General features: G+C 32.2%; 1 protein-coding gene across 4 annotated transcripts in view; it reads right to left on the bottom strand.

Annotated features, from left to right (window-relative positions):
- Positions 1-18,103, bottom strand: part of LOC126734406 (ras-related and estrogen-regulated growth inhibitor) — a 130,567-nt gene that overhangs the window by 71,900 nt on the left and 40,564 nt on the right. For 3 of the 4 annotated variants that reach the window (XM_050438029.1, XM_050438030.1, XM_050438031.1), the window contains one exon: positions 6,905-7,216. In XM_050438029.1, coding sequence (XP_050293986.1) covers positions 6,905-7,216 — 312 coding nt within the window. Of the gene's footprint in view, positions 1-6,904; positions 7,217-12,541; positions 12,685-18,103 lie in introns of those variants that run through there. The other variant, XM_050438032.1, reaches the window with a different exon arrangement.

Raw genomic sequence — 18,103 nt, 5'->3', positions numbered from 1 at the left:
AGATTAGCGACAAGTCTTGCTACCATGGAAAAATGGGGGTTTGGACTATCCAGAACCGAGGTATTGAATCTTGTACAGCAGTATGTCAGGGCAAATCATTCAAAAACGCAATTTAAAAATGATAGGCCTAGTTCCGACTGGTTTATTAATTTTCGAAAAAGAAATGGACTTTCCATTAAAAAACCTCAAAGCGTAGAAATCGAAAGAAAAAAATGCGTCGACCCGTTTATTATACACCATTATTTTGATCTTCTACAATCTACATTAGATGAGTTTCAATTTGATACTAAACCACACCAAATATGGAATCAGGACGAGTCAAGTTTTACAACCGAAAAAGTTGTTGGAAAAATTGGTGTTCCGTCTACAAGAACAACTAGTGGACCAGGTCATGAAAATACTACCGTTCCTATAGCCTGTAGTGCTTCTGGAGCAAAAGCACCTCCACTGATAATTTTTAAAGAGAAAAGCATTTGGAGTGAGTGGATAGGATCCCGAGAATTCGAATTTCCAGGAACCTCGTACGCTGCCACAAAAAAAGGCTGGATGGAGACCGATGTTTTTGAAAATTACTTAGAAAAGACGCTTTTTAATGCTTTAGGACCAGAACGACCAGCACTTTTGATTTATGATGGCCACTCTACTTACATAACTATTAACATAATCGAAAAGGCCATTGCAGAAAATATAATAATTCTTAAGCTACCTTCATATTCTTCACATTTGCTTCAACCGCTTGATCTATCAGTATTTAGATCCCTTAAAATCATTTGGGATGCTAAGCTAGTAGACTAGCAAAAAAAAACCCTGGTATGAAGATTCAAAAAAAAGGAGTTTTGTCATCTAATAAAGCCAGTGCAGAAATAATAAAAAATGGGTTTAAAAAAGCCGGAATATCTCCATTTAATAGGGATATTATAGCCGACGAAATTTACGATCCTGAAGCTCTTAAAAGGTGGAAGGCTTTAAGGATTCAGCCACAAACTCGCAAAATACTTCAAACCCCTTCTGCATCTACTTCCAACCATGAGTCTTTACCTATTATAACGGTACCAGGAGAAATTGAAGAACTGCAAAATGAGAAGTCCGATATAAATACTAATGTTTCCGCAATTTCTTTTGAGAGTTTGTTGCTCGACAATATGAAAAGACTGGTTCAATCACCAAGTGAAAAAAAGAGAAAAAAGAAAGTTTGTCATGGTGCAGAAGTTATAGCAAGTGAGCAGGTGTTGCAACGTCTAAAAGACAAAGCAAAAACAAAGACCAGCAGATCAGAACCACCTCAGAAATTGTTCGACGCTAAAGACGAATTTCCACTCTCCAAGTTTATAGGAGTACCTTCAAATAAAAACAAAAAAAAATAATATTAAGACTTTAAGAAAAAAAGACGTGCTTTAAGTGATACCTCTTCTGAAGAAGACCTTAGTGATGTTCCTCTTTTAAGTGAAGATGACTTTTCAAGCAAACTCTTTTAAGAAGCAATTTTCTTAAGAACAAAATCGTTTTTATCTTTCCTTTAATCGAGGATATTTCAGATGTTTAGAAGGCTGATATTATTTCGATTTTTCCTGCTCCAGTATTTGGTCGAAGGGGTGAAGTAAGTTTTGCTATTTCGTTTGACAGTTACAATATTCAATAAATTAACCATTTTCTGATAGTTAAAAAAAAAACATATATTTTTAGAAATAATTTTTACGTTCCTTAATTATCTTTGTTAGTTCCTGAAGTTTTGTGAATTTAGAAATAAAATTGTTAATTTTGTAAAAAAAAAATTGTTTAATTTTTTAAAAGTTTGCAAAATGGTAACAGTAAAAGATAAAATTAAGCAGTAAAAACCACATAAAAACTTATAGTGTGCAGAAAAACGCTCTTCCCCCAACAAAGATTCCACAGCATTAGATATGTCGGCACCATGTAAAAAACGCACTTGCCCCGTTTTTAGGGAAAAAATTGCATTTAAAAAAAAATGTTTGGTTTTTATTTAATATTTGTTAGTTTGATTACAAACATTCCAAAAATATACAAAAAAAACTATCTGCCCTATTTAAAATAGTAAAAAAAAAAAATTTGTTCTTTAAGTATTACTAATACAAAAAGTGGCCGCACTTGCCCCAACTCACCTTATGAAAAATTTGAAGACAAACCAAAACATTTCACCCTTTTGTGTCAAAAAGTAAATATTTAATGCCTTAATCCACAGAATAAATGGGCCTAAGTAATTCGTACCACCTATTCTCTCTACTTAGTCAAATTTTACGAATCAAATGTATAAATTCTTAAAAAGATATGCTTAAAACATTTATTTATTTAATGAAATGATTAAATATGGCTTAGAATATTACTTTATGACTCTTTCCGTATAAAATTTTGCAATTTAAGCATGCATGTCATGTGACAATACAAGCAACACCGGCACACGGGCGATTCGCGGCACATCAAAGATTCTAATAGATCTCTGAACTGAACTATAGTAGTAAAACGGCCTTACGATTTATTATATAAAAAACTAGATTAGCTAGTGTAACTGTATTCTATCGTAATATTACCAGTTTGTTAGCAAGTAATAATAACCTAGTTAGTAGCTTAGATATGCCATTCGCAATTAAAACTAAAGCAATATTCCTCTTAATTCTGAAACAAGTTAGATTCGGCAAGTGTAATATGGAAGCTTTTTATAACATCAATTATCTTGACTTAATTATCGTACTTACTAATCTTAATAGATTTTTTAGGATTGCAAAATGCCGTTTTGCACCATGTTGCATATAAATTATAATTTTTGAGGTAAACTTTTTAATGGACTATTTTCTGATTAAAATATCAAAGTTAAAAAAAAATATTTAAATTAACATTATAATTAAAAATGAAAAAAGTCATCGTTAGATTTTAGAACATTATATTTGTAACTGAAATTATTAACAATTAAATTAAAATAAAAATTTTTTTTAAAGAATTTGTCGACTAGTGCTGAATAATTGGGTGCTTAAAAGAGAATAAATACTGGACAAATTACGGCAAACAGAATTACCTTAAAAAAGGAAACAATACTTTAGAATAAGTATAATTGAGTAAGATTACAAGAATATTGATTCACTTATGAGATACAAAATATAATAAATGACACGGTGTCAAAAAGTCGATATTTACTTCCCAAATCACTAAAATATTAATTTATAATAATTTATTAGATTACTCTGTCATTTATTTTAAAATAAAAGAAATATATATGTTGGTGAGTTCTTGTATATATTTGTTCTAGGACAATCAAGATGAAAATTTTTTCTTTGTCTGGTAATATCAACATTAATGAAGAATGACAACATTTCCATAATTTGAGGAGCATAAATCTTATTTGTCAAAATTTTATAAATGTACACTAGGGATGTTTTGTGTCAATTTTCTAGGGATTATCTATTAAATATATAAATATTTTCAAAAGCAAATTACGGTTATCACCTTGCTCAGAATAATATCCAAATCTCTTAAAAACATATATTTTAAAAATTTGTGGTGTACACGCTCTATGGTTTTAATCGAGATGTCATATTGTGGAGATCAAATTATGCTTCCATATTCTAACCTCGATAAAACCAGACTATTCAACAGTTTTAAACAACACTCAACATTAAATTTTTCAGCAGTTGTAATAATGAAACCCATTATTTTGTGTGTCTCATTACCTGTGTTAATAAATAATGTCATTGGTAAAAGCTAAATTACAGTCAACAATTACACCTAAATCATTCTCATTGCTGTAATGTTCAAGCTGGGTACCGCTAATATTGTAGCTATAATTAATTATATTTTTGTTAAGTATCAGCGACATTGCTGAACATTTTTTATTATTGAAATGAAATGAGTTTGCATTACACCAAGCAACAACCCTATCTAAATCATTCTGCAGAGAGATGCAATCACCTAGAGAGGTAATTTCCATCTAAATCTTAAAATCATCTGCAAAAAGTAGTTTTTGTGAATCATTAGAACCAGAAGCAATCTTATTTATGGCAACCAAAAATAACAGAGGTATTATCACCTCATGCTTAGCCCCTTTTTTGTGCAATGGAATTACCTTACCGATACGCCACTCATCAGGATAAGTTGATGTCTGTAGGCTAAGGTTAAAAATAAATAAAAAAGGTGGTACCAAAAAATCACTACAGCCCTTTATTATATAACCAGGCAAATCATCAGGACCAATAGATCAGTTCCCTTTAAGATTTTTAATGAAATCCCTAACTTCTTCTGCAGAAAATTTCCTTCTACAGAAGTATACTTTAAAAGGAACTTTACACTGATGCACAGGTAATTCATTTTCAAAAACTGAACCAGAATATGTTGCAAAGATGTTAGCAATATTTTTTGTGCCAGATATGGACATATCCTTATAGAAGACCTGAGATGGAAAATCAGACTCTTTTCTTTGATTATGAACATGGGACCAGAAAAACCTGGGATGCCCAAATAAACCTACTTCTACTCTTCTTAAATAATCATCATATATGTAAATGTTTTATTTTAGTTTTATTTTTTTTGCCTTATTTGTCTGTACTTACCCTACCAAAAGCTTATTTTTAATTTTCTAAATTTGTTTGAAAACCTTTCCTTGGTCTTGATCATATTAATGATCTCACCATTGTACCATACAGGAAAGGTCTTTCCCTTTTGGGTTGACTTAGGAACACACTCTTCACAAATTTCATTCTTTATGCTTTAAAACTCCTTCACAGCATTATTATCATTCCAAAATTTATCCATATTATCCCAATTTCTGTTTTTAAACAATGTGTACATAAGGTCAAAATTTGCTTTTTTAAAATTCAATTTTATATTGTTGACTTGTTCACATTCTTTAAAATTATTATTGATATTTACTTCAATTGAGAGAACAGGATGATGCCTATCAATATTCAACAATAGGTCATCATTAATATTTACTAAAGAGCTCTGTAAATGGGAGCTAACAATAACTAGATCTAGTAGTACATTATAAATATTATGTACCTTATTAATTTGTGTAAAATTACTGAAAGATAAAAAACTTTTAAAATCACATATAGAAACATTTTTCACATTATGGACAAGTTCACGAATATTAAAACCACCTAAAATTATACACAAGGAAATATTGGTGTTCACGAGATTCCTGATTACATAATTTTTTAGTTTTAGTAAAGACAAATTCATTCAAAACATCAGGGAACACGAACTTATAAATATACCTGGACTGCCAATTCAATGAAAAGTAAATGACCACTACTAGGGAGCCGCCATTCTGCGTGATTGTGTCCTTTCGATGTTGGTCACTCTGACAAATTTTAGTAACAACTGTAGTGAAACAAAATAATTAAAGTTTTTAAAAGGTTATGTTTACAAAAATACAAAATAGAAAGTTACATATAGGTAAGAACTTAATATATATATAGTTGCGATAGAAGTGTGATTTTTCTGGTACTTCTTTAAGAATTTCGTTAAAATTTATGAAAGAAAGTAATCCTCACCTAAAATGAGACAAAGTTTCAATTAACTTGGAATAGATGCATGCACTTTAAAATATTTGTTTTATCTTTCTGATAATCTTGAAAATTATAAATCCTAATACCATGAAAGATCATGAAAATCATGATGTTCATTTGAATTTTTGCTTGTATTTACTCAACAGGGTTTATATAGTAAAAGTATATTATTCTGTCAACAATTCAATATATTATTCTATTATAAACAACACATACAGACATTCAAAATAATTCGGTTTTGAAAAACTGAACCAAATACCTTTAAATAAAGATGGTGATACATTATTCACGTATTAAATAAGGAAAAAGATACATCGCCTGTTCGAGACGATATACCCAAGCGTCGTTTACAAATCGCCAAAAACTAGGCAATCCGCTATACTCACACGTCAAAGGTCAGCGTCGTCAACTTAATTACCGTTATTTATTATATTTTTTGTTGGCAACACTAAAAAATTTTTTAGTGTTGCCAAAATATTTTTTATTTAAATATATGCCTATATTATTTCTTTAAAATAAAAAAAAATTCGTTTAAAACTATCCATTGAAAAATAATAATTCAATTCATGGAAAATCATAAAAACGTGTGTTCATTCACTTTTGTTTTTAATATGGCAACATGGGTGCAATCAATAGGACCTATAACACCAGGGAAATTGAATCTCTCTATAAATGTTAATTTATTAATTTCTCTCATCTCTTATATTTGAAAAATTAATCGGTCAGCAAGGTGATTGTCAATAATTTCAGTAATTTTATGGATCCAACAACTTGTAGTGGTTTCGCTAATTCCAAATTTAAAATCTTGTCCAATGCTTCTTTGGCAATAATCTGTAGCATAAAATCTTAACATACTAAAACTGCCTATTCAATGATAACTCTACTTCATCTGCCTCTATTATTAACAGAAGGTTGTGGAAAATAGGGTCGAATTAAATCTATTAGTTGTTGTGTTTAAGAAAGCTTCTTGATATACTAATAAACTGGTATGACTATTGGTAAATAATAAATGAAACAAATACATTTAAACAAGGATGCTGTTACATTATGCACGTATTAAAAAAGGAAGAAGCTATATCGTCTGGTGTATACGATATACCCAAGCGTGTCGTCAACAAATCGTTAAAAAATAGGCAATCCGCAAGACACTCACGACTGAAAATTTTATTTAGAATCAGTCATATCGAGTAATCATGTCGAATCGTGATTTTAGAATCCCAGCCCAGGTACATTTATTAGTTCGTGTCAGGGAAGCACCGACCGCGATGACTGACTGTCACTCCATGACTTTCGACGCCGCCGCTGACAGTTCCACACCGCTAATAGGGATGGGTTATAAGAATGGGAACGCATAGCGATAAAGTGTCTTTGCCCAACAATTGGCTTACCTGTTCTATACTTTCTCTAACAGATATTTCATGAAAACACACACAGCCAATTTCTTTGCTTCGTTTTTGACCCTCTTCGAGGGTTACCATTCGGTCCTCTACTAGATCTATTTTGTTTCCTACTAAAACCACTGGTACGTCCCCCAAAGAATCTCTGGTAGAATTTCCTATACGTTTTTTCCTCTTATTATAATTTATTAAGAATTTTAATCTGTAGCATTCATCGAAGGAGCATTTATCTGTGACTGAGTACATAAGGATAAAAGCTTCTGCCCAACGGATATTGGCTTCAAGGCTTAAGCAGTCAGTATCCTAAAAGAGAGTAAGGAATTATATTAAAACGTTTTGACTCTTTTCATTTAAAGACGTTAAAAAATCTTTAGATTTAAGATTAAATATTTCAAATAATAGCTATTTTAAATTTAACATTATATAATTTTAGTATATAAATTATATAATTCTATAATTAGTATTACTTGTTTCTATACTCACAATTTTAATTAATAATAAATGTATACTCATCTATTGTTTTAATATTTATGTTAAATTTTATGTCATACTTTTAATCTATCATTAAATAGTGACATTTTTCCAAGACTTTGGAAAATACTTATGTTACATCTATTTTCAAAGATGGAAATAGGTCAAATGTCGAGAATTATCGCCCACATCAAATGTTTCTCAGAGTGGGCATCTCTCTGCATTTCTTTTTGATTGTTTCATCAATGACATTGAATCTGTCTTCAACCACACCTTTGAACCGTAAGTTCTTTCAAAAATCTTAGTGGCCAATATCTTGTATTATCTCTAGGGAGGCATAATTCTAATTATAAATAAATAAAAAAATATTATATAGATTTTTTTTGTTTTTTTAAGTTACTTTAATTTACTTGACTGTCTAAACCTTAGCTTAATAGTTACTAAGGTTTTAAATTTACTTCATTATGGCTCATCTCAAGGAAATATATTTTTCTTGAGCTAAGCTTTTTTTTATTTCCTTTAGCTGGTATTGTCTCGAAAACTGTTGAAAATAGGTGAACATTTTCTCACTTGAATCCAAATACGCAATTATATGCTTTTCATTGTAACCAAGCCAAAAATAACAGAAAAAATCATGTAGGTAGAAATGTGAGAAAAAATTTACCAAACAATTTTCATTAAGGTCACTTTTTGCATTCAGATAATAAAAGACCAGGATCAAATCGAAGCAGGATTGTGCCTAAATAAATAGAAACAATTAAAAAAGGCAATGTGAGTAATAGTATCTCCGAGAAAAAAAATTTGAATTTTATGAAGCTTTGGATAAGTTTGCCATCTCGGAGCAAGAAAAAGGCGACGTTTTGCAAAAATCCAATAAAAACTTACAAATAAGTAAAATATTTAAATCAAAAAACACAGTTGTTTTGCGATTTAAGTGTCACACTAAAGTTCCAACTATAGAACAAGTAGAATATTTACTTTGTCTTTAAGCAGGGTCAAATTGAAAAAGAAAATATACAACTCGCCTCATGGTCTTTGAAAATGCAGAAACGAGAACCCAGGGGAAATTCTCTGATTGACTTCTTGTGATCAAACGGCCCCCTGTAGGTCGCAATATCAGATTCACATTATCTTTCAATTGTTGAAGCATACTCAGGACGACAGCTCAGCCTACAAAACACAAAAAATGCTCAGTAGAACAACACCACAGAAAAACTCCGTGACACTACGCGCCGACTCCTTCGCAGAGCCGAGTTATCCAAGCTCGCCCCCGACTGGAATGCCTTCCAAGTTGACGTCATAAGTCCTTCCAATTCTATGCCTTAAAAGGTACTTCGGAATTCCAAATGATAGTGCTGGAGGTGATTCTGCCATAATTTTATGAAAGGACACCCTCTGCAGCATGTCCCTGCAAAGTACTGTAAATTAATTTGGTGCTAAAAGAGGGTCCTGTCACTTCTAGATGGTGGCTTTAAAGTTAAAAAGCATAAGTGATTCGTTGATGGCGCTTTGCAGCTAGACAGTCTAGACACATTTGTGTTGCTCTGGTCTCAATGTTAGTTGGGTTTTACGTGTAAAGCTTACGCAAAAATATTATTGTGGTTAAAAATTTGTAGCTCTGCTTGAACTGTGAACATAAAAATCCTTAAGTTTAGTGCATTAAGTATTTTGTGCACAATTCTCATTCGAAACATGTTGCTGAGCCGGTCGGATCTCGAAGCTATTCGAAAGATTTTTGCCGAGGAAGCAAGCAGCGGTGATTTCTATCAAAGGTTGGTTGATGGTATTTTTAAGAAAATAGAGGAAAAGTTTGCTGAAAAGCTAACCATTGTGGAAAACGAACTTTCTTCAGCCAAGGGGGAGCTATCAGACCTGCTCAACAAAAACAAAGACTTGTTGCACATGATGGATGCCGAAGAACAGCACTCTAGGTGCCTGAGCATCCGCATTTTTTTCCTACAATGTCCCAGCGATGAAAACGATTCTAAATTGCTGCATTCGGTATCAAATTTGCTGCGATCCAAAATGCTAGTGTCCTTCGATATTTAAACATTCATAGATGTTTAACAAAACATATCCGAGCTCGCCGTTAAACCACCGGTCGTAACAGTAGAATTTACAAACTTAAACCAAAAATCGTTAGTGTTAAAGAATCGGAGGTACTTAAAAGGTACGGGGGTTATGGTAAAAGAGGACTAACTAAAATGAGACAAACGGTATTTAAAACTGCATTGGTTCGGTTTTCTAAACAAACAAAATGTATGGATTTCTCATGGCAATTTACATACAAAATCGGGGTTTTGTGCATCGTATACAGAATGAGAATGATTTGAATTTTATTTAAAGGTACTTTAACATCCTTACTAATTTTAAGTTCTTGGCATTTGGGATTATTGCTAGCTTTCAAAAGAATCTATACTTATATCATTTTTATTTTTGCATAATATAGTGGTATAAGGAACACAGAGCCACATAAGTAAAAAAAACTGTTATTTCATCTTATTAATATTGTTTTTATTATTGAAACATTTTCTCTTTTTAGTTTATATAATTCAGCTTTGATCTATTTTCAGTGATTTCTAAGTATACAAAGTGTCCACTATAAAAAACCGTCAAACTTTAAGAGATGATTAAACAAGTCATTTGCAACAAAAAAGTCGTATAACATTTTTTCGAAAAGTTGTTAGTTCTTCCGGTATTTAAAATTTTTTGATTTTATCAAATTTCTTTTTTCATATAAACAAGAATATCTCCGTTGAGAGAAAATCAAGCTCAGTCAAACTGCTCTTATATAAGTTCTGGGGTACCACAAGGATCCGTCTTGGGTCCTATCTTATTTCTAATGTACATAGCAGACAAGGTTGTTACATATTGCAGTATTCAGGGCTTTGCGGATGATACGCAAATTTATTATTCTTTTAAAGCTGATGACGTATTGGGGGGTTGTAGTAGACTAAATGAAGATTTGTCATGTGTTTCAACTATCTCGTCGAGCAATAATTTAAAATTAAATCCTAGCAGGTGTTCTGTAATGTCTTTCTCTTTAAAAAAATTAGAAAATTTTTTTTTTTTGATAATTTACAACTATTTGTGGGGGGAACACAGTTAAAAATAGTTGATAATATTAAGAATCTTGGTGTAATTTTCGAGGAAGACTTGAGATTCAAAATGCACGTTTCTGACGTAATTAAAAAATCCTATTTTGCACTTACATTGTTTATGTTCCTTGGTTAGATAAAGTCACCCTGTATCGTTTGCAGAAGCTTTAAAATCAGTGCTATAGATTCATTTTTAACTCACGAAAATATGACAGTATTTCAGAAAAAATGGTTACTCTTGGATGGTAACGTGTAGAGAATCTTTATCTTCATCAGTTGGCCGTTCTTTTGCATCGAAGCATCGATTTATTGGTAAATGCTCCCCTGCTTACCTTCGTGAAACATTCAGTTTTCGAATAGATGTGCACGACGTCAATCTAAGATGTATAAGTAAATTATTGGCTCCTCGTTTTCATTCTGCCTTATTTCACATATGTTTTCTTTTTAATGCTGTTTTGGTGTATAATGAATTTCCGAATTCACTTAAGTGCATGTCCATTGCTGGTTTTAAAGTAAAATCAAAGTCGCATTTTCTCACGTTACAGATGATCTCCTTATAATTTAAAGGAAAAATATGCACATTTTTTTCTTCTTTTTTAGTTTTATGTCATTGCTTATTTTCCAACTCAAGATAGATTTCACGGGTTTTCTATTATCTTCTTTCTATAACCGCTATATATGTAATTTGGTATATATTTTTGTTCATACTATTAGAGGTTAAGTTGATTAGCCCTAGGCTAGACTTATATAAAGACATTATTTATTTATTTATATGAGCATACAAGTCACTTAAAAGTACTACGCACTTCCTTCCCAGAATCCATTTCGTTTCATGAATCACGCTTTAATGAAGAAGCGACTGCACGGATCCCAAATCTTATCGACCTATTAGCCTTACTAGTTTTTTACTAAAGATGATAGAGAGTCATCATTCCTATATAACCACTGCATATGCAGTCATATATCTACCAGACTGATAAATCCACGGACCTGGCCCTATACCATTTCGTAAGAATTTTGGATGCTTCGGAAAATGGAAAATATCTTGGTGCATTTCTAGATAGTAAAGAAGTATTTGATAATACTCGTTTTGCAGTTATTTATTTGACACTCGAAGGCCGTTGATCAGAACACTGTCTAGTCACATGGATAGAGGCCAAGAGATGTGCCGAGTTTAATAGTGAGGAGTTTGAAATTATGGGGGCTAAAGGGTGCTCCCAGGGAAAAGTACTGTCTTCAACTATGTAGCGTCTAGTAGCCAACGGCCCAATCAACTGCACAGAGCAGGCCTAGACGCTGGTCTACCTGATGACCTGTTAATCCTTTGAGCCGGAAAGGATGCTGCCATAACGCAGATGCTGAGAACCCTGCATATAGTAAACCGGTGATGCCTCTCGGAGCGGCTAAGAATTAACCTAGAAACGTAGAGCTCCTACTTTTTACGAGAAGACCTTATTTTGACACACCACACATAGCGTCTTCCCGAGGAACAGTTTGATTTCTGGGAATAACATTTGATTCCAAACTCTTTTGGAAACATGTAATATAACAAACATGAGAAAATGAGTAATACTTATATGGGCCTACTGCAGGTCTTTCCAAACAAATATTGCGTTTAAAGAGACGAAAAAATTGGCTAATAATGGGTTATTTAACCGAGCATTGGCATTTGAGATACCACCTCCACACCCTAGGTATTGAAGATAACCCAGAGAGCCATTGATTAGAGTCCGGACACCATTAGATAATGTCCTGCACCCATACGCGCTAGGCTTAAATATCTGGGCAACCCTTATAGTTTACCCAGCGACATAAAATTCATGCTTAGGTTTCAGCGTTTCATTGGCTTTTCCAAGAGTATGGGCATCTGATAACCTTCAGTGGGGCATGATGGGACTATCAGGAGACTTATGTATGGAACTGCCCTTTGTCTGCTCACTGTCTCAATTCAATTTAAATATACAACAAAGTATAGATTCAGTCAGAAATGTAAAAAAAATTAAAAACAAACCTCAGACACAACCAAAAGGTATAACAAACGCAAAAAGTTCTAGCTTACCTTAGGTGATATGAGTATGGCCATGTTGCAAAGTAATATTTCCAAAAAGAGTGTTATCATCCTATAATAACACTCTCCACTTCACACTTACGTGAAGCGGAGCAGAAGTCAAGTGAATCTACTGAATTATTTGTAAGTTGTCTAAGTTGTGTCAAAATGAAACTTAAATATACTAGTCATTCTGTCAAAAATACAAAAAGCTGCATAATATAGTATGTCTAGTACGGATTGTCATCAATTATTTCAAGGGACATCTATGAAAATTTAGCAATGTATACCAAAATGTGCAATCAGCTTCGAGTGCTGTCGATATATTAAATGATATGCTTGAGGACTACCTTGAATGTAAGATAATATATATTAGAGAGCACTGAAAAAAAATAGGAACTCAACTGTATTTCTTTAATGAACTTTAATCTACTTGCAAGTTATTATCGTGAAATCTAATTAAATAAGCATGGCGGGAATGCGATAATATACTGCTATGAAAAGGAAAAACATGTATTTAATCCCTTCTACCAATTCTCGTTTTTGCTTTCGAATTTGGATGATTTTTCATCACTCGCTTAATGAATGGATTGATTTATTTCATTTTACTTTTAACAGCGGGCTGTTCATAAGTACATTTTCTAAGTGGTCACGCGTGAATGCACGTCTTTAAAAATATCTATTTATACAGTTGATGAAAAACAAAATAAATAAGTGGTGTTATTCAATTAATTATGCACGGGACATAATTGGCAGGTTTACCTATTCTTTCGAGAATCAAGAATTCTAGTAAAATCTGCGGTTTCCATGCGTGAAAATTATGGATATATAAGATTGTCGTAATTGTGCCCATGTAGGCATGGAAAAATCTATTCGACAATTAGAGAAAGAAAGACAAACTATTTAGGAATATTTGACAGCGTAATAAATTTAAATGTTATTAAGTTGCAAACAACTTTGGATTTTTTTAGAGAACGAATCAAAGTCATCCTGCTCATTATGCAAACATGGTTGGCTACTTTTTACAAGCTACCTTCATTAATCGCATTATTAGCACAAAGCCCACGATTATCGTGACCTATGGATTAAATTTCCTCCCCTGCCGATTAACCTTCATATTATTTTTTCCTAATGGGATAGATCACGGAGAAAATATATAGACATAGCTCATGAACGTGGTCCTAATTTAGATGAACTTATCAGAATTATTACTTTTTAAATATGTTTGTATAATTTTCTTTACGACAAAATACTAGTTTAATTTCACTCAATACGCAGAAAAAACGCTGAACAAGAAATGTTCGGTTATAGCGGTACGTCGAACGATGTGGGTAAACTGATTCGAGACTCAGCCTTGAGTTGTCTCTGAATCAGCTGACCGCATTCGCTTTTTATCATACGGCAAGAATTTCCGTCCAGGTTCGTATTTTATTTATTGTGCGACTAAAAGCTCACCTAGAAACTATAAGGCTAAACACCACCCTCTCCTTCACTTCCTCCTTCACTTCCAAAGTAAACTCTCAAGAAGGAGATCTAGATCTACATCCACTCCATTATTACCTACGCTGCTCTCACTTGGTAGGGCGTGTCTCCCCACCATATGCAGAAACTGCAGGCAGTGAAAGCTTTTCACTTCATCTCAAGCGCATCGTGGTATGTACATACGTAGCAATTTTCTACCTAGATCTTCAAACCACATCTTTGGTAGATCACTCGATGAAGATGAAGGATTAGTAACTAGCCACTGCTTTGGATCATCGAATTTTGCTGATCTGGGTCATATACTTTACTTAAGCCCCTTATGCCTTATATAACCTCTCCAGCAGTACGCCTCTATCAGTATAAAAATTGCGTAATTTAAACTATAAAAATATATTTCAATATAAAAATAACTATCAGTTTCAAAGTACGCTATATCCCTTTTTGAACTTTGTCTTGCACGTTTGTTGACGTTCTTGAGCTTCCAAACATATGAACGGCATAACAAATTATTGCTAGTCTGCCTGTTATACTTAACTTAAAACGAATTATAAATTAGAAAACAAATGTTTTTAACCAGATTTTAACGACCTATCGTATCAACGAAAACAGCGATGAAGCGTTCAACTCTGCAGGCGTATAATTAATCCTTTTAGCATTTTGAAAGCTAATCTCAACTTATATTATAGAGGGGAGTGAATATTATAGTTTATATTATAAAGGGGAAGGGGCAATTTTGAAAATAAGGCAAAATGTTGATTGAATAAAACTGGTTCTAACAGAATTAGTCAGAATACTAATTCGCAGCGAGGAATGTTTTAAATAACGGTATTACGAAACCGTTTATTTATGCAGGTACAAGTTTATTGAAAACTTATAGCTTTACTATGCTTACTATCAATTAAATGTGCATTATTTTATTTGTTTAAATAAATATTTTAATTACAAAATTGCAAAAAGGCAAAATTTCTTATTCGTGTTTTTAAATATTCTAAAACGTTATAAGAACAAAAATAACAAACAAACAACCGAGCAGCTATAAACAAGTTTTTAGTATCATTACCATGCATGAAGTCTCATTACTGCCCTTTCAACATATTTCACAGATTTTACTTGCCAGCAGAGCTTAGCATAAGGCAGCTTTGGAAGATGTATAATAATTCCATTCAAAATGATTCTCAGGTCAGAGAATCATTTTTCAGATATTTTTTTACGAAAAAATAATGTTGGTTTTGGCAGACGCAACAGATCTATGCTCCACATGTCTTCAGTTCGAAGAAAAAAATAAGATTGCTACAGATGATGGTACAAAAAATCATCTAATAACGCAGCAACGGATCCATAAAATGTGAGCAAATAGCTTTTATAAATTAAGATTTTGATGTATAATACTTTTTAACTTTGTATTTCTTATATTTTGTCGGGTCACCCGTGGAATAGCCGTTCTTGCTAAAGCCCGTTTATTTATAATAATAAATTTTACTAAACAGTACGTATGGTTTTAATTTTTATTCTTAATTAATTTATTAACGTTTCACAAATATTTAAAATTAAATGTCGACATGTCACAGATCTTAACACGCAAATCTCGACATGTAAAATTTAAATCGTAATTTATAAAAAAACAAGCTAAACTCCTGGACAAAATTATCGCACCACTTATTATTTTTTAGAAAATTAAATAAAAAATCAGCTAATACAGTTATATATCTTTTCTCATACAAAAAGCAGAACTGGACAAAATCATGTTTATGCCCTATCATGGAACGTGCTGCTCGTGAGTAGTAGAAAAATATTCCGCAGGAAAGTTTTCAAAATTTGATACGAGGAATGCCGCGAAGACTTCAAACGATCATTGCAGCTAGAGAAGGCAATACACGATATTAAGAATTCATTATTGTTTTTCTTGGGTATATTGTTTTATTTTTGGTCTGTTGTTATATTGTATTAAAATTGAAGTTAAGACGTTAATCGTGCATAAATTTTTATGTTAGTAATAATATTAGGGAGTAAAACAATAAACTTTTTTCATCTGCTTGAAAAAGTGTTAAATTAGGTCTTTTTTTTCCCATATTAAATAAAGTCCGAAAAAAGAAAACGAAACACCCACTAAGTTATGCTTTATTGTTCCTGCAGTAATTTCTTAAAAATGTATTTTTTAAAAGAATATAAGCTAAAAATGTTTTCGGTATTAGTTTGGCAGCTATTCATAATTTTCGAAATTTGATAAGCAAATGATATTTTATAAGTTTCGGTTGAGTAAAGCGGAGGTGTTAGCCTTCCTTTATACCGTGTATTAATATTAAGAACATCTGTGCGTAATTGTATGTTATTATATAAGTAAGGTGGAGATCTTAAATTAATTATGTATTTTAAAAAATATTGAAGATGCGTAAAAAATCCTTTTATTATGCACGGTCAACCACCTGGTTTCCTTAAGCTTGTGTTTTATGGGGTTCCGCTTCCTTATACCATATGTTAATCTAAGGCACGCATTTTGGAGTTTCTGAATTTTACTCTCTTTAGAATTTCTCAAGCATGGATCATATAATGCATCGCAATGACTAAGCTGTGATAGGACCAGCGAATCACACAGTAGAATTTTTGTTTTTCTATTTAAAACGTAACGATATGGATAAATATTTTTAAGGTTTAAAAATCCTTTTTGAATACATGAATTTACATGCTACGTGAATCGCAGAGCACTATCCAGAATCAAACCCAAGCTCTTGCAGTGCTCGACGTGTTTTATAGGTTCGTTATTGATATGAATTAAGTCCCTATAATACTATAAAAAATTCTTACGGCTACCCTTGCCCCCAAACAGCATAAATGCTGATTTCATAGAATTTAATTGTAAGCAATGATTTTAAGAAAACTCGAAGACGTTAGGAAGGTCATAATTAATGGCAGCCACTGCTTGGGAACTTTCACCTAGTTTAAATAAGAGATATATTTGAGTATAATCGGCATAATAGTGCTGCTTAGATGATATTAATATTTTTGTTGATATGTTTGATGTTTGATACATAAATTAAAGAAAGGGTTGGTCCAAGGATGAGATCCAAGGAAGACTTTGGGCACGCCAGAAGAAATCTCTAAAAAAACAGAATCAACCCCATTATAAGAAACAGCTCGATACCTATCTTTAAGATAATTAGCAATCAACGCGCATGCCTCCTCCCCTAAACCGACAAATGACAAAATACTTATTAGAAGATCATGGCTCAGAGTATCAAAAGCCCCGCTATAGTATAGCATTACCAGTAATGTTAGTTTATTGGAATCAAATGCTGATAAAATATCATCAGTTACAGAGGCCAATGCCGTAACACAGCTGCGGTTCGATCTACCCTGAATGTATCACTGGTAAAATTGAGTTGTCTTTAACATATTTCTGAAGCTGCATTTCAATTACTTTTTCAATATTTTTGATGGCGTTGGATGAATGTTTATTGGTCTCAGATCGCTTAATGTAAGAGGATTTAATGTCTTGGGTAAAGGCCTAACTTTCGCTCTTTTCCACATTGAAGGAAAAACAGAATTTTCGAGACAGAAGTTAATAGAAGAGCGAAGTGGCATTACTGACATGGACAAAATAAGGTAGTAAAAAAGGGAGGCATTGTCGGATGGTATAATTATATTAATTTCATCAATGCCCGTGGCAATAGTTTCAATGTTATTAATAACCTTCACAATATCATACTCCGACACGGCCTAAAACCTAAAACTCGTTTGAAATAAGTTATTTTTTAACACTTTTATAATAATTTAGAGTATTTTTATTTAAATGACTTTTTGGAAAGAAATTAATAAAAAACTGATTAAAAGATTTTTAGGAATATTATTTCTATTTTGTTTATTTTTTAGGTTAAGTAATTTCATTGAAGACCAAATATCTTTTGTAGCAATTAATTGTAAGTTAAAATATGATTTTTTTTTCATTACGTATTGCAAGAGCGGTCATATTTCTTAGGAGTTTATACCTATTCCAGTCATCAATACTTTTATTATTTTGTATTTAGAATTCTAGTGATATCTTAAAAATAGGTGTATTTTTAGTTGAATAAAACACAGTTTTTATATCAATAAGTT

This window comes from Anthonomus grandis, chromosome 3, assembly GCF_022605725.1.
Source record: "Anthonomus grandis grandis chromosome 3, icAntGran1.3, whole genome shotgun sequence".
In the NCBI taxonomy this organism is placed as follows: domain Eukaryota; kingdom Metazoa; phylum Arthropoda; class Insecta; order Coleoptera; family Curculionidae; genus Anthonomus; species Anthonomus grandis.
This window is presented reverse-complemented; position numbering and strand designations above follow the sequence as displayed.